Source organism: Sipha flava, unplaced genomic scaffold (genome assembly GCF_003268045.1).
Source record: "Sipha flava isolate LNK unplaced genomic scaffold, YSA_version1 177_pilon_pilon, whole genome shotgun sequence".
NCBI lineage: Eukaryota > Metazoa > Arthropoda > Insecta > Hemiptera > Aphididae > Sipha > Sipha flava.
The window spans coordinates 362,781-390,623 of record NW_020272091.1 but is presented as its reverse complement, the minus strand read 5'-3'; the positions used below and the strand labels follow the sequence as shown (position 1 = coordinate 390,623).

Genomic DNA, 27,843 nt, shown 5'->3' with positions numbered 1-27,843 from the left:
TTATTAAGAAACAAAAATTATGATTTATTTTATAGTGTTACTACATTTGAAAACGATTCAAATTTTACACTAATTTAAATAGGAAACGCAAAACGCTAAATTTTTCATAACGTTTTTACAGTCAATAACAGTAAACGGAAAATTTTTTAAACGTTTAAATTTGTTTAAAGGTCCGCACACACTACAGCGGTACCGATTACCGCTGGTGGTAGCGATGACTGGTGGATTTTTAATTAAACTATTTAAACTCCCGGGAAATAATAAACTGTCATAAATTCACATTGCATTGCGGCGATTTTCCAATGTTACCTATATAATTTATAATAACATAAATAAATGGTTTTTTAGTATAGTATTGTATTATAATATAATATGTTACGGAATACAATAAAACTAATTACGTATACCTGTAATTACAGTTATGAATAATTATTACTTACTTACTGACTAGTAACTAGTAACTGTACTGTTTCTTTTTACGTTAATCTAAACACTAATCAGTAATCACTAATCATGAAACATCATACACAAACGTGTTTTGGAAAAACAAAAGTAGTTCATATGACTGAAAATAAAAATAGACTATTCGATATCAATCGTACACAATTTATTGTTAAAAAATTGGATACATTTATGGACACTTTTAGAAATGATTCAAACTAGTATACAGTTTAGATATTTTAGAGTAGTAGATAATTATAACTATATTATTTATTAATTATAATTATTAATAATAATATATAATAATAAAATATGTTGATGAATGCTAAATGTTAATTTCACATAACTATAGGTACATAGCTTTTCATTATCTTGTATACGGTAATAACTAATAAGTAATAAAATGTTATTTGAAATACTGGCAATGAATTTAATGACGATGAATTTCAAGTGAAACATCAAAAACCGCTGGGCGGTAGCGGTAAAATTCGAGCATGCAGCGGTTTCTGTAAAAACCGCGTCGCGATATTATTACCACACTCGGATTTACCGCTGCAGTGAGTGCGGACTTTAACGTTTATATGTTCCATAACGATAAATAATATATATTATTTTGATTGAAGACCCAGTCTATACTTAGTGAAAAATTAGATAAAACTCAAGCGAAACTTTCAAAACACAGATAAGTGTTAAAAAAGAACTACACAAAAGACCATTCTAAGTGGACCGGCATTAGATTAAAAAAAAATAAATAAATAAATAAATAAAAAAATTAAGGATTCACCTGATATAAATATTACCAAAAATTTTACTTGTAAATTTTGAGCCTAACTTAAAGAAAAAATTTGAGTCGCCCCCCCCCCTTATAAGTAAGTCTAAATACGCCCCTGGTATCGCGTCTAAATGTTGAGAAAAGCGGATTTAATTATGTGTCATTAAAAAATTCGCCAAAATTAAAATTTGTAATTATTTGCAATTAATTTGCATATTATTGGTGTTGGTTCCAATTAAATCAGTCAATTTGTTGGGGCTACATGAAGTTAGCCCCCCCCCCCAATTGAAAAATGTTTATTGCCAAGGAGGGGTAATTTGCAAATTTTATAAAAAAATTTGCAAAATATTGGCATTGGTTTCGAATTTATTTGTCAATTTGGTGGGGCTAACTTCATGAATGTATAAAGTATTATTGTAAAAAATTAATCATGTTATGATGTAATGATCACAAATATAAGCCTAGTACATGGAACTTAATTTCGACGTAGGTACTACCATTGATTAAATATACTTAAAATACTTAAATATACTAAAGTATATTTAATCAATGGTACTACTGTATGCTGTATCGTTAACTGTATCGAAAGGCCAGACATATTGAGACGCAGGCAAAGCAGCACAGTGCATAAAGTATATTATTACGCACAGTTCTGTATTACCGTCAATTTAGTCAAAAGCGACAATATAATGGCCGAACATTTAATAAATTTAAATTGTTAACTTGTAACAAAGAAAAATCTTAGGAAATGGTACCTATATCATTATTTTTTTTTATTATCTTAATAGTTAATTATTATTTATTTAACTATTGTTACAAATTTAATTATTAAATAAAATGTACTTAAGTATAAAAACCATAAATATTTGAAATATCTGTATAGTATGTTAAAAATTTTTATAGAAAAATACAAATACAAAGTTAAATATAGTATAAAATTTAATATTTACAAATGTAAAGATTAAAATAAGAAAAATAAAAAATTCCATAAGTAACATAAAAATATTGTTTTTTAAATATTCATGAATAAATTATTTTATTTCTTTGATACAACAAAACTTAAAGGATTCTGAAGATAGAAAAATAGTTAAACTATAAGATAAATCTTTATATATGTATTAGATATTTAATAATAACAAAAACTTATACAACAGAAAAGGTAAAAAAAATTGCATCACTATTGTTTATCACTTTTATTTGATTCAAATTTCTGAACATCTGAAAAAAATTAATTATTATCAACTAATATATATTCAAAAGAAAGTAGATATATTTGTATTGATGATCAAATGTAATTACTGTCAACTGATTGTAGGGTACTAGATGAAATAGTCTGTACAAGATTTGGATACAAATCTCGTTGTTCTGATTTTCTATGTGACAATATGGGTTCTTGTTTTCCAAATGGAATTTTTCCTGCTAGTTTTAAACCAGCGAAATAAGTCTTACCGTGTTGATAACCTACTTCCTATAATAAAAATAACAGTGTGTTATTTTTTAAATTGTATCCCTTCAAATTAAAAAAAAAATTACATTTTATTAGTTTTTAAAAATAAAATAAATATAAATATTAAAGCCATAGTTTTGGGTGCTTGCTTTACACACTTTTATTAAAATAATTTTTAAATAATAATAATTTAATTATTTGATTATGATATTATTTCTTTCATAAATTGATACATGGCAAACTTTAATTTATCAATTAATTTTATAATATATCATATCTTAGGCTGAGTTTACTTATGCATTAAATTAATTTACCTACATGGCAGTTATTATGTATATTAATATTTTAATAGTTTATACCTACCTTAATTTCTTCAAAACTTGCAAATTGAAGTGTTTTATATTTATCAATAGGAGGCCTTATGTACTGACAATAATCACTATTTTTAACAATCTATATTTAAAAAATATGTAATTTAAACATATGGTAAAAACTGTAAAAATAATAATAACCAGATTAAGAACGAATAAAAATTAATTTACCTCAAGTTGTTGAACACAAGAGACATATGCAAGTCGAGATTGTATATCTGGAAGACTTGGAACTTTAACCGATGTTGTGAATGGATTATATTTTTTCCATAATAACCAAAATCCAGACAAACTATCTCCATAATTAGTAAAATCCATATCGTCTTGAGATCCAACGTCAATAGCAAGAACAAATTTTGCTCCAAGATTACGCATAACATCCGCTAAAATTTAAATTTTTTAAAAATATAATTATAAACATATATAGATGTATATAGGTATATGATAGAATACAATACAATAGATTTATGCATAGTTCTAAATAGTCAGTGCCGCATTTAAACATTTTGCGCCCCGGCGCAAAAAAAAAAAAAAAATTGGCACCCCTCTAAGGGGCTTACCCTCGGAAAATATAAGAGATAGATCTTCATGAACCTTTTAGGTCAGTGGTTCTTAACCTTTTTTAGTTCAGCGCCCCTTTATCGTAATAACTTACTGCTAACGCCCCCCTTTTTTAAAATTAAATTTTCTTAATATAAATATATATATATATATTTATTCATCAGTATACTAAATTAAAGTAAAAATTCTTATTTTAAGAAAATAGTAATAGTTATATTTTACTCCACTTAACAAAAAAATTTGACTTTACTTTAAAAAAAGACTATGCCTATCAATGATTGCCCTGAGCCTGATGAGTAGTTGGGATGTCTAGTTCGATATTGGTCAAAGCTAAACGTAGATCACCTTTATTGTAAATGTCCAAACGATTTCTTTATTTAGTCAAAAGCTCAGGGGCACAATTTCAATAAAAAAACGGGGGGGGGGGGGGGGCTGAAGCCCTTCTATCTTTTTCATGTTCTTTAATGGTTATAGACACCCGAAAACCGTACAATTCAACAGTTACTAAAATATTTGGTAAATATATAAATATTTCTAAATTTAAATTGTTCACTTTAATTTTATATTTTTATTATGTGTATAACGAATTACCTGTCTGTAAACACAAATGTTTTATCACATGATCACTTTTAGATTCTGACTGAAGCGAAGAATATTATGGTTTTATAATGATGTTTATATTTTATTTAACATTTTTTTCGGATAGAAATACTGGCCTAAAAGTTTTTTCTAGAGCTTTTTTAGATTTTAAATTGGCATGCGATGATACTTTAGATAGGTAATTTTTTTAAAACCATAATAGTTTTTCTACATATTATTATTTTCGTATCGAAATATTTTTGTATTGTATAAAAATTTATATATTTATACAAAAAAACTCAAAAATTATTATGTTTTTCTATACATAATGAGTAATGAGTATTTAAATGTAAATTAATATTAACATATTTGGGGGTGCTAATTTCAAAAATGAGGGTGCTAAGCACACCCAAGCCCCCCCCCCCCCAATTTGCGCCTATGCAAAAGCTAAACAACAACGGTAAATTCTTTTTCAACTAAATACGATGACGGGAAAGTTAAATGTTGGCGATGTATAACATAATGAACACAAATAATACCTGGGATGGCTTTTTTTAAGTGGGCCCAGCATATGAACCCAACATGACGACCGGTCATTGAAGAAGCGCCATCTATTGCGCATGCAATAATATTAGTTAAGGGGACATTTTTTCTGGTAAAATATTTCTCCACCGTTTGAAAAATCGACGAGCGTTTGGTATCAGTGATATCAAACTTGTATCAAACTTCCTCGACGATTTATTAATATTATTTTTAATCTCCGAGTTTGAAAAAGCTCACCCACCCTCAACGACCCCTTCAAAATTATCGCCCCCGGAGAAACCGAAATGCCCCCAAGGGGGTGGTATCGCCTCCATTGAGAACCACTGTTTTAAATATTCTAAAATCAATGCTATTTTTGTGTAGTAGGCACGTTTCGACACGTCGCACGCGATAACATAATACGCCGTATTATTATAAATAACTTATGTTTATTGACATTATCACAACAAATTTAGAAACTAATATTAGGTAATATAATATATATATATATATACAATATTCTGGATCGCTGATAGTTATATTGATATAAATTAATTAGTTCATAGTTGTTTAAATTTCAAACAGCATAATAAATTAATATTAATTTATGATACTATTATTAAAAACAAAAAAAATAATAATTTCAAAATAATTTTAAAAGTTTAATAATTCACAAGTAAGCAAATTTCCGACCACAAAACTTTGGTGCTCCAAAAAAACTAGCGCCCGGGGCAGTTGTAGCTAGTGCCCCCCTAAATGCGGCCCTGTAAATAGTGATGGGTCGAACTGTTCGAATCTCGAACCGAACTCTTGATGTTCGGTTCGGTTCGAAATTCGAACTCGGCATGAAAAAAAATCGAACCGAACTATCAAGCAGCTTTTACTGTTCGAAAATCAAACTTAAAAATATTTGTCGAACCAGATTTACTGGCCACGATAGTTCGAAAACCATATATATATATACAATTCTTCAAAAGTTATTTTTGAAAAATAAAAATTGATAATGATTATTTAAAAATAATTAGACTATTGGCGATAGAAAGTGATAATCTGTACAGGGCACGTTATGCATTATTTATAATAATATTTTATTCCAGTCGTATGTTACCATCCACCTTCCGCCGACCAAAACATTAATAAGTTGTTTATCGCCAATAGAGGCAATACATTCATAATTAGCTATTTTTGTTTTTATCGTATTATTGTAGAGGTTAATAGGGGTTAAAATCTATTTTGGGTGAATTCTATTCCGATATAGCGACTGTGCTGTTAATAAAAAAATGTTTACAACTTACGTCTTACATTATAAATTCTACTAATCATTCTATATTTGTGAATTAAAGTTATTATTACTATTTTTCTTTTTATATATTATTAAAATGTACTGATTGTATTGTGATCAGGGCCGTGTTAAGGGGGGGGGTCAAAGGGACAATTGCCCCCGGGCGCCGTAGTTTTTTAAAAGTAAGGGGGCGCCCTTATCTGCACTTAATATGCTACCTGTGCCCAGTGGCCCCGTAGAAAAAATTTTGCCCCGGGGCGCTGAAATATTTGACATGGCTCTGATTGTGATATTACACTCCTTAATACTCAATACTGAATGATTATTTTATAAGCTACAAAACAACACGAGAGAGCACAATACTGGTTTTGAAAAATAATAATAATAATAAGAAATTATCTAAAATTTAAATGTATTGTAAATAATACAATTACTTAGACTTAAAAGTTAAAATGTAGCAGTGGCATACATACGGGGGGGGGGGGGGGCAAACCCCCAAAAACAAAAAAAAAAAAAAAATATTTTATTATTGATGACGTGTAATATTTTCGTAGTTTCATTATTACGCTTTGAACTTAAAATATACAACTATACAAATATTATGATAATTAAATAATTTTATTGACAGGTGTTTGAAAAGTTTTAGTAACTATGCTGTTTTTATATTCCAATAGCTATTAATTTACTGTAATGTAAAAGTAAACTGTAAATTGGTAAAAAAGTTGTATAAAATAATATCTATTTATAGCAGTTATTTATCTTCTTTATCTGTGCAACGAAAAAAAAAAAGATAACGATTATTTTTTTTAACCCTCTACCCAGAGCAATATTGAATGTACGCCACTGAAATGTAGAATAGGTAATACGAAAACTTAAAATACAATAGTAATTAATAATTATGATTGATTTAATTTGTAGATAGGTACAATGTACATGATAAAACGTATTGTGTTCGAGTTCGAGCTCGACTTAAAATCATAATAGGTTCGGTTCGGTAGAAAATATGAAGGTTCGGTTCAGTTCGAATTCGAAAAAATAATTTAAAGTTCGGTTCAAGTTTGGTTCGATTTAAAAAATCAGGGTTCGACCCATCACTAGTTCTAAAACATCTATTTATAAATTAAAAAAAAAATTTAAAAGAATACAATTTTATTTTCCTCTCGGTATTTAAAAATCTTAGTTTTTAGAATATCTTTTTAATCTTAAACTTGATTCTTCTACTACCATTCTGTCAAGGATTATAGAAAAATAACATCCAATGTATTTGGTAACATGATTTTTATAATATCATTTTTATATTTTTATGATTTTCAAAACATTTTTTCATTTTTTTTAGAGCATTTTTTGCTACTTTTTTATTTAAATTTTTATATAAATATATTGTAGAGGTTAATGTATACTATAATAGGCTTCATTAAAATTGAAAAAATAGTAGCTAGGGAGTTCAGTGATATTCATATTTTTTTCTTTAAGTTGAATTATTACAGAGAAGCTGTTCTTTTTTTTTCGGAACAGTGGTACTTACTGAGATTTTCCTTTACAAAAAAAATGGTTATTTTTTACATTACATTACGTTACAAATTAAAAAAAAAAACATTATTTTACTTTTATTATTTATTATTATACCTTAATTTGGATATTAAAAAATTAATTACATTGCAAGATAAATTAGAGTATTTATATGCAATTTAATAATAATAATTTATTGTGATTGCAAATATAATATGTCTATATCTTTGAGGGTCAACTTGCTTAAAATATTCCATATTCATATGGTTTTATTTATTTTGTAGAATTATAGTGCACAGAGAAAATGGATTCAAACTACTTATAAGACATTGATCAAACACCAAAGTATTTATAGCTATTATACCAACCTGGTAAATTGTTCACATAAGAACCATCCATTAGTAAATGTCCATCACCAGGATTACAAATGGGAGGAAGTAAGCCAGCAATAGACATACTTGCTCGTACATACCTCCAAAGAAAGCCTATTTACCAGTACATTAATACAAATATAAAGATCTTTCAAGTTGAAAAATGTTTAATCTGAATTATTCTTCCGCACATACATTTTTCCAATATCAAATTATTTTGAATTTGTAATTATTCCAAAAAGATTTTTTTTAATATTTGTTTTTCATTTATCGAAAAAAATTATGTTTCATTTTATTTACTAGTTACAATATTTTATTTTATTTGAGGATACAGTACTACCAAATTTTATCTTATTAAACCTTTTTAGTTTCTGTTAGTTTAACTGAACTATTTAAATAAGTTAGTGATTGATTTACCTGGTAAATTATTTATGTATCCACCATCCAATAACAAGTGTCCATCAATTGGATCGCATAAAGGTGGCATGTAACCGGATAAAGACATTGATGATCGAACATAACGCCACAATGACCCTAGAATATATAAAACCCCACGTATAATATAAACCAAATTATTTTTAGAGGTCCGAAAACAGTTAAATAATAATCATTATAATAATACATCACACCAACACAGTGTTATGTAAATCAATCACAGTCCCTTATTTAAATAATTTAAAAGTATTATTGAAAAACAAATTATTTTATTAATTAAAATATTGAAAACATATATGTGTGGTAAATATTATATGTTGAAATAAATTTAATATTTTATAATTTTAAATTTGAAAAGTTAAATTTATTGTAAAATATACTTTGTAGATTTTTTTTTTATTTCATAGGTTGCCTATTTTATATTTAATATTAAACAATGTCTATATTTTTATATTATAATTTGCAAAATAAAAAAAGTGGTAAAAATGAAACCATTAGTTATAAGAAAACGATTTGATTAATGTTAAATAATAAATCAACATTGAAAAATTTGAATAAAATATTTACTCACTAAAATTATGAATGTATAATAACAATTAAATAAATTTACAATGTTTTAATTTTTATCATTCTTATAAAATTAATATTAAAAATAATATTTATTAATAAATATATATATATATCGTAGACCATATAGAAAATTAGTTTTTTTGCAAAAAGACTAGACTCTTAGCAATGCGGTAGCCCGTTTGCGAACTACTTATTATTTTTCCAAACAGTCTGCTGTTTTTCAGGCTCATTGCATACAGACTAACAGCTGTTAGGCCTTTTAAGAATTACTTACTATTTTTTCAAACAGCCTGCTGTTTTTTAGGCTCATTGCATACATACTAATTTCAGTTAGGCCTTTTAAGAACTACAATCATTTTATGGTAAAAACCGTTTTAATTATTTTATTTTAAAGGTTATTAATAATAACACAGAACAAATATATAACATAAATGTATAACATGTAACATTATTATTTATTAATAATATTAATTATATAATATAAAGGTATTTATTTATTGTTACATGTGGTTTTTTCGTGGCATCTTGAACTACACAGTACATTGTTTTTCCCACAAGCACATCTATTTGTTTTACACAATGTTTTGCAAAAACATTTTTGATAACCCTGCCCTCCAAATTGAGAATGTTTCTTCGTTATTTCTTGAAATTATTTTAAAGTTATTTAAAACAATGTACTGTGTAGCTCAAGATGTCACTAAAAAAACCACATGTAACAATAAATAAATACCTTTATATTATATAATTTATATTATTAATAAATAATAATGTTACATGTTATACATTTATGTTATATATTTGTACTGTGTTATTATCAATAACCATTAAAATAAAATAATTAAAATGGTTTTTACCATAAAATGATTGTAGTTCTTAAAAGGCCTAACTGAAATTAGTATGTATGCAATGAGCCTAAAAAACAGCAGGCTGTTTGGAAAAATTATAAGTAGTTTGCAAACGGGCTACCCCATTGCTAAGAGTCTAGTTTTTTTGCAAAAAAACTAATTTTCCATATGGCCTACGACATATATATATATATACAAAAAGTTATATCAATTGATTGAAAAAATAAACAATATAAATTCAAATGCTCATAGAAATAGCTTATTACTAGATTTAAGGACAATTTTATTGAAATAAAAATATGAAAATATTAAAAAATGTATGATGTAAATTATGGTTATTTAATTTATTAAAAAAAAAAAAAAAATGATTAGTTATTAATTATTTAATATTTATATATACTTTAATTGGGTTTCTTATTTATTAAGCAACAATGAAAATATTTTTATATTATTAATAGCACCTTATATGTTAAATATAAGAATAATAAATTAACTATACCATGAGTATGAACTCGCATTTCACTCGCTGATATATCTGTAGTAACTGTAAAATATGGCAACCATAAGTCTTCAATTTGTGTTTCTCCAAGAGCAGAAATTAAAGTAAGATTAAAATCTTGACCAGTAAACATTGATGTTACTGGGTAAGTCAAATCCAATATTTGTCTCCACCAATGAGTCATACTCTTAAAAATAAATTTTTTTTAATCATTTATTAAAAGAAAAGTATTAAAATAGAATGTATATAGTGATATATAATATACTTTGAATAACTTATTATTATAACCAGTAATTAATTGTATTATGAAATCATTTACAACCCAATTTACTATTTTATAACATCCTTAAGCATACTTTTTTAGATTTAAGCTGATATTTTCCTCATTGATGAAAGGATAAAATAATTTCCATAAAAATACTTTATCAAATGGGTATTTGTACATGTGTATAAATTATATAATACAACTTTCTATTCTTATTTTATTCATTGGATAATTTTATAATAATAAGAGAACCAAACAATGATATTATATCATTGGTGTAATTAGATGAAAATTAATGAGGGAAAGGTTTTTTTAGAACTACTAGTATATTTTTGTGCATGCCAGTTTAAAAATGTATTGTTTGCTAAGACAATAACAAGTACAAACACTAATAAATTTACCATATACTGTATAATACTAAAAAAAAAAAAAATTAATTAAATATAAATTATTAACAAATACAGTAGAACCTCATTAACCTGAACTAATTGGGACACTAGATTATCCGAATTTATGAAAGTCCGGATCAAAAAAAATAATCAAAAATCGTAAATTATAAATTTAAAAAAAATGTATTGCATATTTTATTATAAAAGTTTAATCTAATACATAAATGTATGTCTAACAATATGAAACCTTGAAAATAGTATATAATTGTATTATAATCATTACGTACATAATACGGTATATATTAAAGTTTACCTTCATTATTCACACTTGACACGCTTAAGCATAAATTACTGGTTTAAAAAAACTGTTAATCTTTGGTGTTGTCTTACTTTCTCATTGATTTCTTTAAAGATTAACTTGTAAAGATGCCTTATATGCTCATAAGACGCAGATGTGTTTTCATCGTTATTATTTTTTACGTATTTAACGACTATGTTTAGATAGTTTAGATAAACTAGCGTAATTTAGGTATTATAAACGGCTGTCCAGATTAATGAGGTTCTACTGTATATTATAATTTGAATGCTATTTTTCTTTCTATTTTGACAAATTGTTCAATTATTTCTTCAAGATTAATAGTATTAGTTAAATTATTTTAATGCTTAAAATTATCAAGTAAAAAAACCGAGACTATTCCAAAATTCCAAAACAAAGTAAAATTTATCAATTAATTACCAACTAAAATACATCTTATTCCATGTAGTTTATAAATATATCAGAATACAACATGTTATGTCAATATAATATTATCACAGATTCAAGCTAAATATGAAATATTTTTGAGTAAAACACAGAAATGGCTGATACTTTGATGATTCATATTAATGTTACATGTGTTTTGTAAAACTATATATTATTGAATAGTTTTCTAAAATATTTTCATTATATTTTTCCAAATATATTTCAATGTAATTTTATTAGACTCTATATAATGATTAGACAGTTTGTATAAATAAAATAAAGATCAATTTGGCAGAAACAAATTTTTTTTAAATTACTTCTGATATCTGGGGACCTAAATCCTTCCTAAGTCCTCCTTATTTATGCCACTAGACCAAACTTTTTCGGGTCTTAACAAAAAAAAATGAATCATGTCTCCCAATTAAACATTTTTTACAATTTTATTATAAGCAAATTATTGTCAATTAAATAATAAATATATAGCAGTGGAATATACAATATAAATATTTGCTTTGACTTCCTTTGGTTCTTTGGACTTCTCTCACAGTATGGGATTCGTTGCAATAGACTATATATCCGTATTTAATACAGTAAAACCACAGTTTTACGGAACCATTTTTTGGTCCCGTTTCAAATTACATATAATTAACTAACCCCATCAAGACAGAAACCCTGCTAACACGGAAAAATGTCAAGGTCCCAATCGGTTCCGTCTAATCCAGGTTTTTTATATATGATTTTATTAGTCAGTTACATAGTAAAAGTTAAATTAAAATAAGAATAAATTGACATAAAGCGTTAAACTTATTCATAGATTAGTTTTGAATAATAAAAGTATCCATAACCATTGACTTTATAATAAAATTAAAATGATTAAAACTCTATTCTATTAACACTAAACATAATGTTTATTATCATACCTTAGCCCAATGACTAGCTTTTCGTATCATACCAATAATGTCTCTTTCACGACACCAAACAGCTCCCATAAAAGCACCAATGCTTACTCCACCAACCATATCTATTGGAATACCAGCTTCCTAATAAAAATAAAATATTATAAATAATAAATTAATAATGTTTAAGTATAAAATTGTAATATACTTGTATGGCTTTTATCATCCCTATATGAGCAGCTCCTCTTGCTCCGCCACCTCCTAAAACTAAACCTACAGAAGTTCCTGTCAACCATCTGGCCAAACGGGAAAAATCTGAATGAATGTTAACTTCTGTTTGCAATATTTTTTCATATTGTTCACTCTAAATATATATATATACAACAATTATAGTCAAGTCATCATAGTTTGAAGTAATTGAAAACTCCAAAAACTGTTTGGTCTTTAAATTAATTGTTTTTGATAACTCACACACATTATTTGCCCACAATAACCCTATTCACCATATGTTCCACTCCAGCAATAACTCAACTTTCCTTCTTTTGCTATCATATTTGTAATTTTTTTTAATTTTGCTTTTATTAAAAACATAACAGCAAGACAATTATAAATTTATGGTAAATACTGATATTAATATTGTATACAGTAGATTATATTAGTAAACCAGTGAAATTTATAAAACTAATGATGGAATTAATAGGAGAAGAGTGAGAGTTAAGATTATTTGTATTCTAGTTTTAATTTTCTATCTATATTTATTATTAAATGGTTCTTTTCTTTCTCACTATCTATCAGATATCATATGTAAAAATTTATTGTAATGCCACAGCTTACATTTTGTATAATAACTTTAATTTGTATTATTTTTGTTTAAGATTCGTTATTAAAACTCGTATGTAAATTATTCATTAATTTAGTGATTATAAATATCTAATCAAGCAACTATAAGTATAATAGTTTAGAATTTAAAATTTAAAAATATAAAAGTATGAGAGAAAAAAGTTATCAATAAACTTAGTTTATTACTACCAAGCACTTACTATAATTGAAATAGAACGCTTTGAAAATATACGTTTTGGACACTGTATATGATGATGTGAAGATACCCAAGACCTTATATTCAACCATGCAACTGTATTAGAAGGTAAATCAGAGTCTTCTCTATGTAATAAAATCAATTCTTTTTGGGTACGTAAAGCTAAACGTTCAATATCTTTTTCATACTAGAAAAAAAGATGTATTCATCAGTGAGATGAATATCGCATTTGAAAATTAATCAAAAAAATTAGTAATAAGTGCTAATTTATATTATATTCTAATAATCGAAAATAAATTTCATTTAACACATAACATATTCTGTTTGTGAAAACTAACTTTTCCTAATATAGGATATTTATTTCCAAGCGTAATAAGTAATATACAATCAGCTTGCCGAATACAACGTTGAGTCCAAGGAGAAAATGAATAATCACATTGATAAAGAGCAATTTTATGTTGATCTTCTTGTTGGGCTAACCAAGTAGTTAAACGGTACTCATTTTTATTATCCATAATCGACTTTCCTAATACATTTCTAACATAATCAGAAGTTAATCGTATAGTAGATCCAATAGAGCATAATGAATGATATAGTTCATATGTAAAACTAGTAAGAGGAACATCATCTGATATAGGTACAATAGCAATAGTCGAAAAATTACTTTGAGTAGGTCTTGTATCTAGTGTTTTACCAATTGTAGGCTTTTGCCAAGTACCTAGAATGAAATAATTTATAAGTAATTAACAATTGAAAAATATAAATATAAGAACTTTAAAATCTTAAAACTAAATGCATGTGTACATTATTTTTAGTTTTAAATAAATAATCATCAAATTTGATGAACACAATGGTTTATGGTACTTCCAATTTATACCATAATTTAAAATTTAAGAAACTATTGATTGAGATAAATTTATTTTTCACATAATTTGGCAAATAATATGTCAATTATACTGTTGCCAATTTCTTATTGTAAACAATTAATTTTTCAGCTGCAAGTTCAAAATTACTTTATTTTTTAAATACAACACAAATTAGTGTTAGAATTTAATTTAAGTTTGTCACAATGAATTATTTCTTAATAAAACTAATATGAAATTAATAATAATAATCCTACAATATAAATCAACACAAATTATGATTACAGAATTAATCATATTATTAATTATTATATACAATGTTTTTTAAATAAATTGTTTTCTAAATTGTATTTAGTTGCTTTGATATTTTATACAAAATCTAAATTATAAAACATTTTAAAATACAACAAAATTATAATTACCTAAAATTCGATGTCCTAATAGATTGATTAATGTAGATACAACTCCAGGAAAACGTATTTTAATAGCATTAAATAATCCTTCTGGCAATTTTGCTAATTCAGAATCTCTAACTGCCATAACTGTTGTTCCTCGTGGTGTTTTGGTTACAACTTCTACCTTAAATTATTTATAAATGTTGATATAAAAATTTCAAATACATTTTTTTATATATTTAGGCCCACACACTAAAGAAACTAGTTTTGAGAAACCATTTTGTGAAATTAATTTTATGAAACTTATTTCATATTAGCCGTACATAAATGAAACTAAATGTACCTATAGTTTCAACAATTCCGCTTGATGATGAGGATGTGTTTATGTTATATTGGTGGCTTCATAACAAAAAAAAGAAAACGTAGGTATTGGATTCATCCAATTTTAAAAGATAACAGCATAGTAGCTATGTAGTTTTAAAGGAATTAACCACCTATGAGGATAAATTCCAAAGTTTCTATAGAATGTCTCAAGTTGCATTTTACTGTTTAGTGCAGTATTACTATCAGTATTTAACACTATTTAATTAATACGATTCAAATTTCCCAAGTATGAATACTATTGCTTTGAATGTTAAATAAATACTGTATAATATAATACAATATATTAATTATTATATTTAAATTTGGTAATATACAAATATAACCTAAATAATGTACAATATTTAAATGTAATGTTTATTTTAATTAAATATATTCATAAATACAAAACTTTTTAACATGCTTCCAAATTATTAATTAAAAACTGTCATAATTGATGAAACTATATTATTGAAACCAAAATCACAAGTTTTATGAAACCGCAGTTGCACAACGATGAGAAATTTTTTGTTTTGTGAAACTCAATGTGCGCATCTTTTTGTTTTTTAATTGAATGGTTTCATGAAACTTAAGTTTCACGTTTCATGAAATTGGTTTCTCAAAACTAGTTTCTTCAGTGTGCGGCTTTAAACATAAATAAATAAAATAATCTTTTGTTATTGGACACTTATTATCTAAAAAAAAGTATTTAATTAATAAATAGAAATAATTAAACTTGAATTTTAACATTTAACACAATAATAATTCCTAATTTACAAATAAAAATGTCAATGGAAATAAATATTATTGATATGATTGGTTATTATGATTTTTAAAGTTTCTTAAATGTTAACAAGAAAATAACCAAAAAAAATTAATATAACTTACAATTCCAACTAGATCTCCTTTTCCATACTCAGCAACCAATTCTTTTTTTCCATTATCATGCGTAATAACTGAACGTAAACGGCCACTTAATACAATAAATGTACTATCAGATTCTTCACCTTGCCTAAAAAGAAATATAATTAATTTAACTAAGTTATTATAAATTAATTTCATAAATTATAAATGTAGTCTAATGCTTTTCTTTAATGGTTAAGAATAAAACTATTATACACATTAAAATTTTTTGGATTCCTGCAACTTTTATAATTTTATATTTTTAATATTCAGACATTACAATAAAATAAAATTTATTAAAATTTTCAATTATCTAAAATTATCCAGAACGTCGAATAGAATATAGCCATTAATGGGTTGGTCATTATCTACTTCCTTCCCATTTCTATAAACAATTCTCCTTGTTAGGAAACTAAACTAAACATTTTGAGGAAATAATTTGTGACCTCTCCCATATTATTTTTAATTGTCTTTTATTATCCTCTAATTATTTAATTATTTTTAGTATTTTAATCTCAAAACATCCAACTAACTCTTTCTTTTATTCTTAATTTCAATTTTGAAATTATTATAATCCAAATATTATCCTTTATCCATGAGACCTAAGAAAATAATAGTTTAATTTAACTGTTAAATTTAATATACACAGTTTTAAACATTTTTCTACAACATAATGTATTATTATGATAATATTTTTATTGGAAATTGACTGTGTAAAAGTATTAATGAATTGTACTTCACAAAATTATTTAAATAACATAATGAAATATTTTAAGGGATTTAATACTAAGTATATTAACAATCAATATTTAGTAAATGGATGTTAAATACCCCGTGTTATTAAGATATAGATTGAATAAATTATAATTAATTAATTTTAAGATACTAAATAATAAATTATTTATAATTTATTTCAGATAAAAAACAAAAAAGCATAGGCAAAATTTGGGGAGCACTTAAAAGGGCTTAGCATTCCAATATTAAAATTAACCCCTCCAAAAATTTATATTTAAATTAAAGTATTAAATCCTTCATTAGTTATCTAATCTACATAATACAGAAAACGATATCAATCAATTTTTATGATTTAATTTTTAGGACCTATTAAATGTGGATGTAAATACACTTCAATCAGAAATGCTTGTGGTAAAAAATTGTCTGACCCGTAGAAACCCCAGTTTCACTTTGGAAGATATCAAATCAATCATGGATGCAGAGCTTTATTCTAATTAATATAAACTGTTATCATTATCTTTAACAATTCCAATTAGCTCTGCAACATGTGAAAGATTATTTTCAGCAATGAAAAAGATTAAAAATCGGCTTCGAACATATATGAATCAAGATAGATTTACAGAGTTGTCATTAATTTATCTAGAACGAGATTTATCGAATGAATTGTCTAATGAAAAAATATTAAATAAATTTGCAATTTCTAACTGAAGGTTTCAATTATTATAATATATTTAATAAAAAAATATAATATATTACATTTATTTACCTAAATTTTGTTATTTTTTTCATACAAATATTTTTAGTTTTATTAATAAATGCATTATAATATATTAAATGTAGGAAAATGGGTGAGAAAAATATGATATCGCTATATCGGTAGTGAATGGGGGGAGGGGCAGAACCCCCACGGGTTTGTTTCATTTAAGTATGCTAAGCCCCTCCAAGTTATAAACTGAAATTTCGCCTATGCAAAAAAGATTAATTATTTTTGATTTACCTATAAACTGCACGTCCACTCTCAATAAACAACCAATCCAAAGCAAAATCTACTTGACGCACAAAAGGTGATAAACGAGTGACTACTGTATTTGCAATTGGCAAAACAATTTGTGGTTTTATTCGCATAATCCTTTAAAACAAATGCATTATTAATAATAATATTAATGATACTTATACATTTTAAGTTAAAAATATAATACTTAATTTAAATAAGTTATGTACTTAGGTTAATATTATACTATTGTAGATTATTAACTTACGCATAAACTGTATTTTTAGATAATATTGCTATAACGCTTGGACGATTGGATCTAAAAGTTAGAAACCCTGGTTCTCCTGTTAAGACAGCTAATCCACCGATTATATCTCCTGGGTGGACTGAATACATATGTGCTTCAGTTAATCCTTCTGGATCCATTTTTTGTGATACTATCATTGATCCATGTAATAATAAAACCAAAGCTGCATCCTGTAAATAATTAATATCAGCTAAATTTTAAAATTCTTTGTTTTCCATGGTTCTTAATTTTAGAAAAGTTTATAAATATGAAACTCACTTGATGAGAATCTTCTCGCATTACATATGTATTAGAAGGGATTTTACGAATTTCAACTTTTCCTTGTAATAAATTTTCATTATCAAGTTGAAGTTCTTTAACAAAAACTTTAATTGCCATTTTTAGATACCAGTCTTTTTTATCTGTTTTTGACTGTTTTAAGAGAGATTCTAAATTACTCTCGGTTATTAAAGTTGTTTCTAGAAAAATCAAAATAATAAGTCAGAATAAAGCATATAAATGGGATAAAAATAAATTACCTTTTTGTAAAAACATAGTTGATTCATTCTTAGTAACTGAAATAAACGGACTTATTTTGTTTTCATCTATACCCTAATATAAATAAAAAATTAAAATATCTTATCATACACAATTTGAATATAATCATATCACAAAATATTAATACATTGAATATAATTGTAAATATTTAACATTTTTTTAGTAAAATATATAAATAAAATTTTTTAATATTGCCTAGTCAATTATGGATATTGACTGATGGTGGTAATAATGAATTTCTAATTAGTATTTGCTTTTAAACATGGCTACATTACTAAAAACCTGAATGGTTACTCATCTGAGAGCTAACAGTGCTAAATGCTACAGCACTTATTGACAGTGCAACACCATTCTCAAAATAATAAATGGATCAAAAAAACTTAATATAGTATTTTAAAACTAGTTCAAAGATATTTAAAATATGTGAGGAAAATCAAATTCCAAGTATGTAAAAACATTTATATGTGTAAAATATGATATTTGATAAATTATTTAGTTTAATTGTACAATTTGTCTGGTCAATTGATAAAAAAATTGTTCAATAAATATACTTATAATTATTGACCCAGGAGAACATTTATTTTATTAATATCAAAAAATAAAAATAGATTTAAATATTAGTTAATTGTTATTTATTCTTACACTTTGCACTAACTCAGTCGATAGTCCTAAGTATTGATGAAGGGCTGTAAAAGTAACTCTTTGTAAACGGACCATAACCACTTGGATTATTTGAATTAATGAGTCTGGATAATCTTGCAAAACTTCCTGAAAAGCAGCAAATGGCAACCTTACTATTGTACTATCTTCAATAGCTTGTGCACTAACAGTTTTGTATTCCTTTTTATGACCCTATAATAAACATTTTCAATACAAATTAATAAAAAAAATGAGTAGTTATATTGTTACTTACAGTTAGAACATCAGTAAAACTTAATAATGATGTTACACTATCTCCAGTTTTGACTAATTTCAAAGGTATTATACTACCATCAATTGAAGTAATATTTACACTAACAAGTCCACTTTGGATGATGAATACATTTTCATCAGGGTCACCAACATTAAACAAATGAGATCCAGCATGAACATTTAAGATTTCAGTATGACGACAAAGTTTTAAAAATATTGGTTTTTCAAAGTGACCAAATATTCTATAACAATAAAATTATAATTAGATTTATATTGATCAAACTAATTATAATAAGTCATGAGTAAATTAAAGCAATTATCTTATAGATTATTACATATTTATAATACTTATTATAGTTATAAAAGAATAAAAAAAAAAAAAATGTGGAAAATGTGATAACTCAAATCAGTTGGGGGCAAAAAAAATTTGAGTTACCAAACATTTTTTTTTATTTAAAACACAAAGACTTTATTTTATAATTTTATTTATTTATATATTTACTAATAAATATATAATGTATGTAATAAAGAAAATACAATGAAATGTAAATTTATTATTTTATTTTTTTTTTATTTTATATTTTATATTTTTTTTTCTGATATTTTTGATTATTTTTTATTGTTTGACTTATCTGTAAAATTTTCAATAACATTTAGAGCGGAAAAAATCTCTTCTCTTATTTCTCGTTGTTCATGAATGTACTTACGTACAACCTGTAAACTATCTAATGCCTGCGTAAGAGTAATTTTAGGCAAAGCCATATTATATCGTTAAGTTTATAACTGTACTTTTTAAGCATTAGGTAAATATTAGATTGATAATATTAATCGGTTTTCAATTACGATTATCGTTATTTATAATAATACACTTGGTTATTTGTCCTTTGAGTCATCGAGGTATATACGTGTTATATATTATTATATAAATTTGAGTTATAAGGCAAAATTCAACAATAATTATTTTGAATTATCGAAAAAATTTATTACGCATACCATAATTGTAGGGCAGGGGCCAAGGCATTCCTTCAAGGTATCGAAAATTTGATTTATAGTGGTTCGAGTTATCGAGGTTTCACTGTATATAAAAAAAAAATGAAACTCCTAGGTCAGATAAGATACTATAGTTGGATGAGATATAGAGATAAGCATATGGATTTTTGTATTGGGCTTTTAAACTTAAAACCAATATATCATTACTATTAAAGTATGATTTTGAGTAAAATTGGTTGAGTTGATTGGTTTATATATCTAAAGATGGTTGATATAATATAAATTCCAAATTTCTTAATAAGATAGATTGAACTTTTAATGTTTTATGTTTCACAAAAGAAAAAATGTAGGAAAATAAAAAATTTTAAATATCTATAAGCAACACAAAATTTTTTAAAATTATTTAAAACTATGAAATGTCTGTGACAAAATTATAAAAATTTGTTGAAATATACAGCTTTGTCATTTTATTTTGTAATGTTTACACATCTTTTTTGTAACTTTCAATTATATTTTTTAACTAGATACTGAAAAAATCATATGAAATATATTGTGTTCAATTTTATATATATATATATATATATATATATTTAAATTTCAAATATAAAATGTTTATGAATTTTTCACTGCAAAACTAATAGATTCTCGTGATTGTAATCAATAATTAAATTGTTGATTTAATACTTAACTGCTCGTAAATTATTTTTCAATATTAATCTCAATAATAATAGATACCTATGATGGTTTTTATAATAAATTTCTAAGATGTTCAGTTAAACCAAAATTATATTAAAAACATCTAAAAAAAAAAGCTGAGAAAACATGAAAATTTTAATTTTTTTATAAATAGCTCAAAATTTTTTTTTTTTTTTTGAAAACTATACCATCTATATTAAACTGATATAAGCATTCAGTAAAAATGTATATTATTATTATTTTTTGAAATACAATAAAAAAAATTGGCAAACCGTATTTCTTAAATTTAAGTTTTTCATTCATTTTTAACAATTATTAAGAAAACGGTTGAGAAATTTTTAAAATGACTCCTCATTAGGTACCAACTAAACAACATTTCCTATCAGAAATCTCTTAGATTGTGATGATTGGAATTATTTTTTTAGTCTAAACCGTGTACATAGCTCAAAAAATATTAAATCATAACAAAATAATACTCAATTATTACTCATAAGGGTTCTTGATTGAAATTTTACGTTTTATGCATTTTTTTCTCATTTGTTTGGAAAACTTTAGAGAAATTCACAAAATTATTCCCAGAAAAGTACAAACTAGAACCATTTTCTAATATTTACTTTATTGTAATCAGAGCAATTCTGGTCAAAATAGTGTATATAACAAAAATAACACACACACACATCATGATTAAGCTAATACATTAATTTAACTCAGAATTTAAAAACAAACTTACCGAATACTTTGTAGCATATAGAAAGCATCAGGAGGTACATTTTGGCCATCTTTCATTATTAATTCTTCTTCTAAATACTCAGCAGGTGGTTCTAACACCTATTAATGAAAAACAACTAGCATGATACAACAAAATCTATATAATTAAAACAATAAAAACATATATTAATATTTTAAGTTTTAATAAACATACATTTAACCTCTGAGGTAATGTTTCTTTCTTCATTTGTAGTAAACGTCTAGCAAATTTGATAACCAATTTTCGTTTTTTTCCTTGGCCATGCACCTGCCCTGATATATTTTTCACCTAAATAATAAAATTATTTAAAATATTCAAGACATTTTTAGAAAATAATGAAATGACATTCATTTATAGACTGGTTTTAAAATTAATGATAATCCGCATAACTATACATTATAATAAGAACCTTTCTCAACATTTTTCGTCCATAGAATAAAACTTTATCACGTTTCCGAAATCTTGTTTTTGAAGGAACACTGATGTCTTTTCCCTGAGGCCCAAAAACTATTATAAAAATAATTTATAAATTATACAATTAATGATTTTATAGTTTCAAAAATTTTAGTTGTTATACATTAAAAGTAATATTTAACTTACATTTCGCTTTCCATTTGTAAAAGGCAACGGTAATTAATGATAGTAATACTATTGTGCATCCAAGAAGTATGACTAACATTTTCTTAAAAAATAATAATAAAATAGATCAATTATACATTAAAGTAACTCCTAATTGATTTATTTAAACATTTACTTATAACAAAATCTAATTATATTTATAATAAATAAATGATGGTTAGATGTATTTAACTGAAAAAAATAAAAATTATACTTTGGACTATTATGCACTATGTTTTATAAGTATTTATAAAGATTGAAAGTTCAAGTTCATAAGAATTTTGAATTATATTAATTATTGTATCTTTATATATTTAAACATAGTTAGGTTTAAAAAATAAATGGAAGCTGAATAATTTTACATTATGTTTAAGATATCTCATTAAAACAATAACTTAAAGTAAGATAATTACATTTAAAAACAAAGATTATATAAAAACAATAGTAAAATGTTTTATCAACAAATTTTTAACATTTTGGACCTTTTTACCTTAATAATGTCAGTTAAAATTATTTACAATAAAATATTAAAGAACAAATTAAAGAACTATAGTTAGTTATTACATGTAATACACATTAAATAAATAAAATTAACTAGAAAGAAATAAGCAAAAATTTGTAAATATAATCCAATAACTTTTATTAGATAGGTAATTTAGATGCCAATATTCTTACTTAAATGTAAAAACTGAACAGGATTAATTGTGTACATAAATAAGTTAAATAGTTATAAAATGTGACACAATAGATAACGTTTTCGACATTTTGCAATATCTACAGTTTGCATTACCATTAATTCATTAGGTAATTAGGAGAAATAAAATAATTTAATAAGATATCTATGATTTATAATAATCACTTGTTCAATTTTAGATCTCATTATGCAGTACATTAAATATTTAAATGTAATTCATGAAACTTACTTCCATTATTAAATATTGGTAAGAAGATATTATCCATTTTCGAAAAGTTGAATAATAAATATCATTTTGAATGGAATGAACAATGTCTAAAAGTTCCATTACTCACGGAAATACATTGAAGACATATATGAATGCAAGTAGGCAGTAGAGATCTATATAAGAATATATTGAGTAATTTTTAGTAAATAAAAATAAATGTAATTACTTAACAAATGACAATAAGGAACAAAATATTGATATTAGATTGTAAAATCATTATCAGTTATTATTACTTTATTAATCCATACAATAACATAAGCCATGCGTGATTGTCAACAATGATATCACACAGATGTTTTTTTATCTATTATTTTATAATGGAACTTCTTCATAGATAACAACAATAACAAATGACGTGGTGATATTATGGGTAACGATAACGTTTCTACGGCTGTGCGTGTTCACTGGTCAGTTAAGATGTGACATGGCTTAAAATATTATTTTAAATGTTTTCGAAATGAAATTTAATATATAATAATAAACAAAATTCAGTTTGTATTACACATGTTATTTTAACTTTCAAATTGTACATGTGTATATTTACTAAAATATGATTTCCAATAAGCTGTTAGTTTTATTTTATATTCTTGTAATTTTGTATCATAAATCATCAGCACAATATGCACAATATGCACCCGCACCACCAGGTGTTAACCCGCAACTGTATCAACAGCAGCAACAACAAGTAAATTTAAAACGGACAATTATAATTTTACAATTAAATTAATTTTTCAGTTGATTTTTTTTTCTAGGTACCTATTCAAAATTTACCACCTCATCAAAATATTCCTCAGCAAGTACCATTCCAACAGCCACTTCATCAACAGCAGCAGAATCAACAAAACCAACCTCAACAGCAACAACCGGTAATTACAATTGTATTACATTTATTTGTTAGTAAAATAATATAAATTGTAAGTGTTTATTATAGTATTAGTACATTTTATAAAAATGTACCTTACATATTAATTTATTAAATTAAAATATAAATTATATTCATATAAAAATTATTATATATGTTATAAAAACAAATTTCATTTATGTTTTTAATAATTTATAACATTTTAGAGTCATGGTTCTCAAGGACATCAACCTCAACAAGTGTTGCATGCTTCAAACTTGGCAGAGGAAAGCGAGTTAGTATTTTATACAGAATGCTTTCTTATTGATTTAATGACCTTATTTTGTTATTATATTATTTTATATTTGTTGATACTTATAAATATTTTTGTGAACTTAGGATATTATTTAATTAATATAAGTAATAAAACAAAAAAAATAAAACAATCATATTATAAGACAAACATGTAAATTAGTTATCATTTTGCATTTAATTCTTCATTTTGTAAGAAAAAAAAAATGTCATTACAAATTATAATTTTTATTTTATCAAAGTTACCTATATTTAATTTAAATTTTTTTTTAGATTTATTATATTTTTATATATATATATTTATATATTTCTATATCTATAAGTTATTAATTTGATAACTAATCAATAAAAATTTTAATTTTTGAAATTAATGTTGTACGATATTGTTAAGGAAACAAAATTTGATGCTGGTTTGGTAAAACCAGTAGGCAATACATTTTTTATACATTTTTATAACCATATATTTTTTATGTTTTTAGGCATATAAAAAAACATTTAGATCTACCTACATTAGATACAAGTAAAATGTCTGAACAAGAGTTACAATTTCATTATTTTAAAATGCATGATGCAGATAATAATAATAAGTTAGATGGATGTGAACTTATTAAGTCACTCATTCATTGGCATGGTAATTAATTTAATTAGAAATTTAACTTGATGCTTAGAAATTAATTTTTAACTTACTAAGTATTAAAATATTATTTTTTTCTTATTTAAGTTCAAGGTGGTCATGATCCAGCTACTGGTGGTGCACCTCCACCAGAAAAAATATTTACTGATGAAGAGCTAATGCAACTTATTGATCCTATTCTAACCTTGGATGACACAAATTTTGATGGCTTTATAGATTATCCAGAATTTGTTATTGCTCAAAATAAAGCAAGTAGTACTCAAAAACAGTCAGCATGAAAAATAACAATATAATTACAAAAAAAAAAATTATTTTTTCTAATTCTGAATTTGTTATCAATACATAAAAAAACATTAACAAACTATTTTAGTTTTCAACGAGGTATTATGTAAAAGTATAATAGAATATTTTTTTTTTAATTATAATACAAAGTAATTGTTAAAATTGTATGAAAAATTATTAACTTATTATAATTTTTTGTAAGATCTTCATAACTATTTAAAAAATAAAATGAAATATATTTTTTTTAATCATAGTAAAATAGTAAAAGGAAAATCAGGAAAGTTCATTTACATTTTTACAAATTTAAGATAATGAAAAATTGAATGTTTGATCTATAAAACTCAATTGGTTTATATTATATTCTATGTAGCCTTACGTATTTTTTTTACAAATATATTTCTTATTTTTTTGATATTTAAGTTTACTCATTAACATTTCAACATTTTCTTCGACACATTCAGTTGGTGGCTTATTTATCTTGCGTACAATCAAATACAAACCAATCAGTGTTAAACCTGTAAAAACAATGTTTTAATATTTTATATAATAGAATACATTAGCATTACATCAGATTAATTAATTTACCATTTAAAATGCAAGGAAAAACAATAAAAAAATTCAAAGTTGTTGAACGATAATGTATTGCTTCACTAAGATACAGTACAATGGATAATACCATTGACATCGCTCCAATACTGACCATTCTATGTATAAATAATGTATGTATATAAGTAACATGACAAAATAGCTATTATATGTATATAATTATTCATTAAGAATGAAGTAAAAATAATGAAATTAAGTTTGATTTCTTAAATTACTTACGGCTTATAATGAATAAATAATGAGCAATGTATCAAACATAAAGCTTTAAGGAGTGAAAACATTCCCAATACTCTTGGTAAAGTTGAATCCTCTATAAACATTTATATTTATATTATAATTCTTATTAAATTAACATTTTACAATAATAAGTATTCGTCCACATAGTAGTTATAGTTATACAACTATTGATTTTCCAAAATACTTTTGGAATTTTTAAGAATAATTAAAAAAAATACAATAATAGTCTAATAATTTATTTAAAAAAATTAATTTTACTTGATATGATCTGGTTTACTTTTTTTAATTGTTTATTTATGGTGTTTTATTATAAATCATGAATTACCAACTAACGAACAATTATATTATTAATTTTCATTTTTAATTAAAAATATAATACAACCAGGACAGATAGTAAAATGAATATATTTTTTATATTTTATTTATAATATTGAAAGTTGTTTCATAATTATAATTGAGATATTTAATAAAGTATTAAGATTATAGTATATAATACTGAAATTATAAATCTGTAGAAATAAATTTAACGATAAAGTTATCATTAACTACATAAGCGTTTGTACCATGTATAAAATTTTCATCGGCTTGTAAATTTGATTGTGTTCCCATAATACATTTGTTCTCAAAAAATGATCTGAATGTTACACCAAGGTCCATGAATGCAACAAAGGCTAACCATCCTCTGAAAGTGTACAAAATTTTGTCTTCCACCATGGTTCAAGTACAGCAATATTATAGAAAATATTGCCAAAACATTTACTCGTACAGTATACGACTAAATAAATTTATAATAACGAGTCAATCTATTGGTACTTCTAACGTGCATTCTGTAGAAAAAAACCAAATAACAGCACAAATTATGAAACTATACTTTCAAATATTACAAAAACTTCTAGACTACTATTATTTCTATAGATGTACATTATTATATTTATTTTGGGTCAATTGTCATTACTCTCATTAATTATTATCTTCTAAAGAACGAAAATAATAACCGTGAAGAAAACCCGGTAGTATTCAGTAACATCATTCGCCAGCAGCAAAAATTTAATTATTGCAGAACGTATCGTATTTAAACGTTGAATTCGATTAGATTGGAATGATATTTTTAAACATAAATTGTCATAATAATTGTAGGTACTCGGAAGAGAAACTGTAGGAATCCGACATATGACGGGCCGTCTGCCGCTGTGTAGGCAGATTAAAATGTAACAGAGACAAGCAACACGAGACGTTAATCAATAAACAATAACAAATATAAGAACAAAACATGAAAATTATTTGATTTTGCCTTGGCGTAAAATCGCATGTGCCAATGGCAGCGGACCAGCTAATCCAGTTGTGTAGAGAATGTGAGCAGAATCAAACGGGTCGACTTTTCC

The 27,843-nt window shown here is 24.8% G+C and overlaps 3 protein-coding genes across 5 annotated transcripts; 1 reads left to right on the top strand and 2 right to left on the bottom strand.

Annotated features, from left to right (window-relative positions):
* Nucleotides 1-2,390: 2,390 nt before the first annotated feature.
* Nucleotides 2,391-23,737, bottom strand: LOC112680501 (neuropathy target esterase sws). Its single transcript, XM_025550604.1, has 23 exons — nt 23,511-23,737; nt 22,570-22,651; nt 22,379-22,476; nt 22,144-22,257; nt 21,952-22,049; nt 19,537-19,777; nt 19,266-19,475; nt 18,605-18,677; nt 18,345-18,544; nt 18,048-18,256; nt 17,786-17,917; nt 16,039-16,162; nt 14,818-14,974; nt 13,871-14,250; nt 13,537-13,719; nt 12,705-12,860; nt 12,521-12,640; nt 10,205-10,391; nt 8,273-8,389; nt 3,203-3,414; nt 3,024-3,113; nt 2,513-2,681; nt 2,391-2,431 (listed from the first exon to the last, which is right to left on the bottom strand). Exons 1-23 carry the CDS (start codon nt 23,607-23,609, stop codon nt 2,391-2,393), a joined length of 3,492 nt encoding a protein of 1,163 aa, XP_025406389.1. The 5' UTR covers nt 23,610-23,737.
* Nucleotides 23,738-24,063: 326 nt separating this feature from the next.
* On the top strand, nt 24,064-25,683 carry LOC112680535 (multiple coagulation factor deficiency protein 2 homolog). The gene is made up of 5 exons (XM_025550647.1): nt 24,064-24,234; nt 24,302-24,415; nt 24,618-24,685; nt 25,182-25,333; nt 25,424-25,683. Exons 1-5 carry the CDS (start codon nt 24,100-24,102, stop codon nt 25,612-25,614), a joined length of 660 nt encoding a protein of 219 aa, XP_025406432.1. The 5' UTR covers nt 24,064-24,099; the 3' UTR covers nt 25,615-25,683.
* Nucleotides 25,684-25,937: 254 nt separating this feature from the next.
* LOC112680529 lies at nt 25,938-27,810 on the bottom strand. Of its 3 annotated transcripts, none has more exons than XM_025550633.1 (5): nt 27,383-27,810; nt 27,025-27,288; nt 26,444-26,534; nt 26,204-26,322; nt 25,938-26,133 (listed from the first exon to the last, which is right to left on the bottom strand). In XM_025550633.1, the coding sequence occupies exons 2-5, from the start codon at nt 27,173-27,175 to the stop codon at nt 25,991-25,993; spliced, it is 504 nt and encodes a 167-aa protein (XP_025406418.1). In that variant the 5' UTR covers nt 27,176-27,288; nt 27,383-27,810; the 3' UTR covers nt 25,938-25,990. The 3 variants fall into 3 exon arrangements, with proteins under 3 accessions (XP_025406418.1, XP_025406419.1, XP_025406420.1); XM_025550634.1 differs by having other exon boundaries at nt 27,417-27,810; XM_025550635.1 differs by having other exon boundaries at nt 27,457-27,810.
* Nucleotides 27,811-27,843: the final 33 nt, after the last annotated feature.

What these genes read in the sequence shown, in the direction of transcription:
- LOC112680501 (XM_025550604.1), bottom strand. Translation starts at nt 23,609, where the DNA reads ATGGAACTTTTAGACATTGTTCATTCCATTCAAAATGATATTTATTAT. An exon ending in ATTAGGACATCGAATTTTAG is followed by an intron (nt 14,251 to 14,817) that starts GTAATTATAATT and finishes ATTTCATTCTAG; the next exon opens with GTACTTGGCAAAAGCCTACA. An exon ending in TACCCTACAATCAGTTGACA is followed by an intron (nt 2,432 to 2,512) that starts GTAATTACATTT and finishes AATTTTTTTCAG; the next exon opens with ATGTTCAGAAATTTGAATCA.
- LOC112680535 (XM_025550647.1), top strand. Translation starts at nt 24,100, where the DNA reads ATGATTTCCAATAAGCTGTTAGTTTTATTTTATATTCTTGTAATTTTG. An exon ending in ATCAACAGCAGCAACAACAA is followed by an intron (nt 24,235 to 24,301) that starts GTAAATTTAAAA and finishes TTTTTTTTCTAG; the next exon opens with GTACCTATTCAAAATTTACC. An exon ending in AACCTCAACAGCAACAACCG is followed by an intron (nt 24,416 to 24,617) that starts GTAATTACAATT and finishes ATAACATTTTAG; the next exon opens with AGTCATGGTTCTCAAGGACA.
- LOC112680529 (XM_025550633.1), bottom strand. Translation starts at nt 27,175, where the DNA reads ATGGTGGAAGACAAAATTTTGTACACTTTCAGAGGATGGTTAGCCTTT. An exon ending in CGATGAAAATTTTATACATG is followed by an intron (nt 26,535 to 27,024) that starts GTACAAACGCTT and finishes AAATGTTTATAG; the next exon opens with AGGATTCAACTTTACCAAGA. An exon ending in TTATTTATTCATTATAAGCC is followed by an intron (nt 26,323 to 26,443) that starts GTAAGTAATTTA and finishes ATTTATACATAG; the next exon opens with AATGGTCAGTATTGGAGCGA.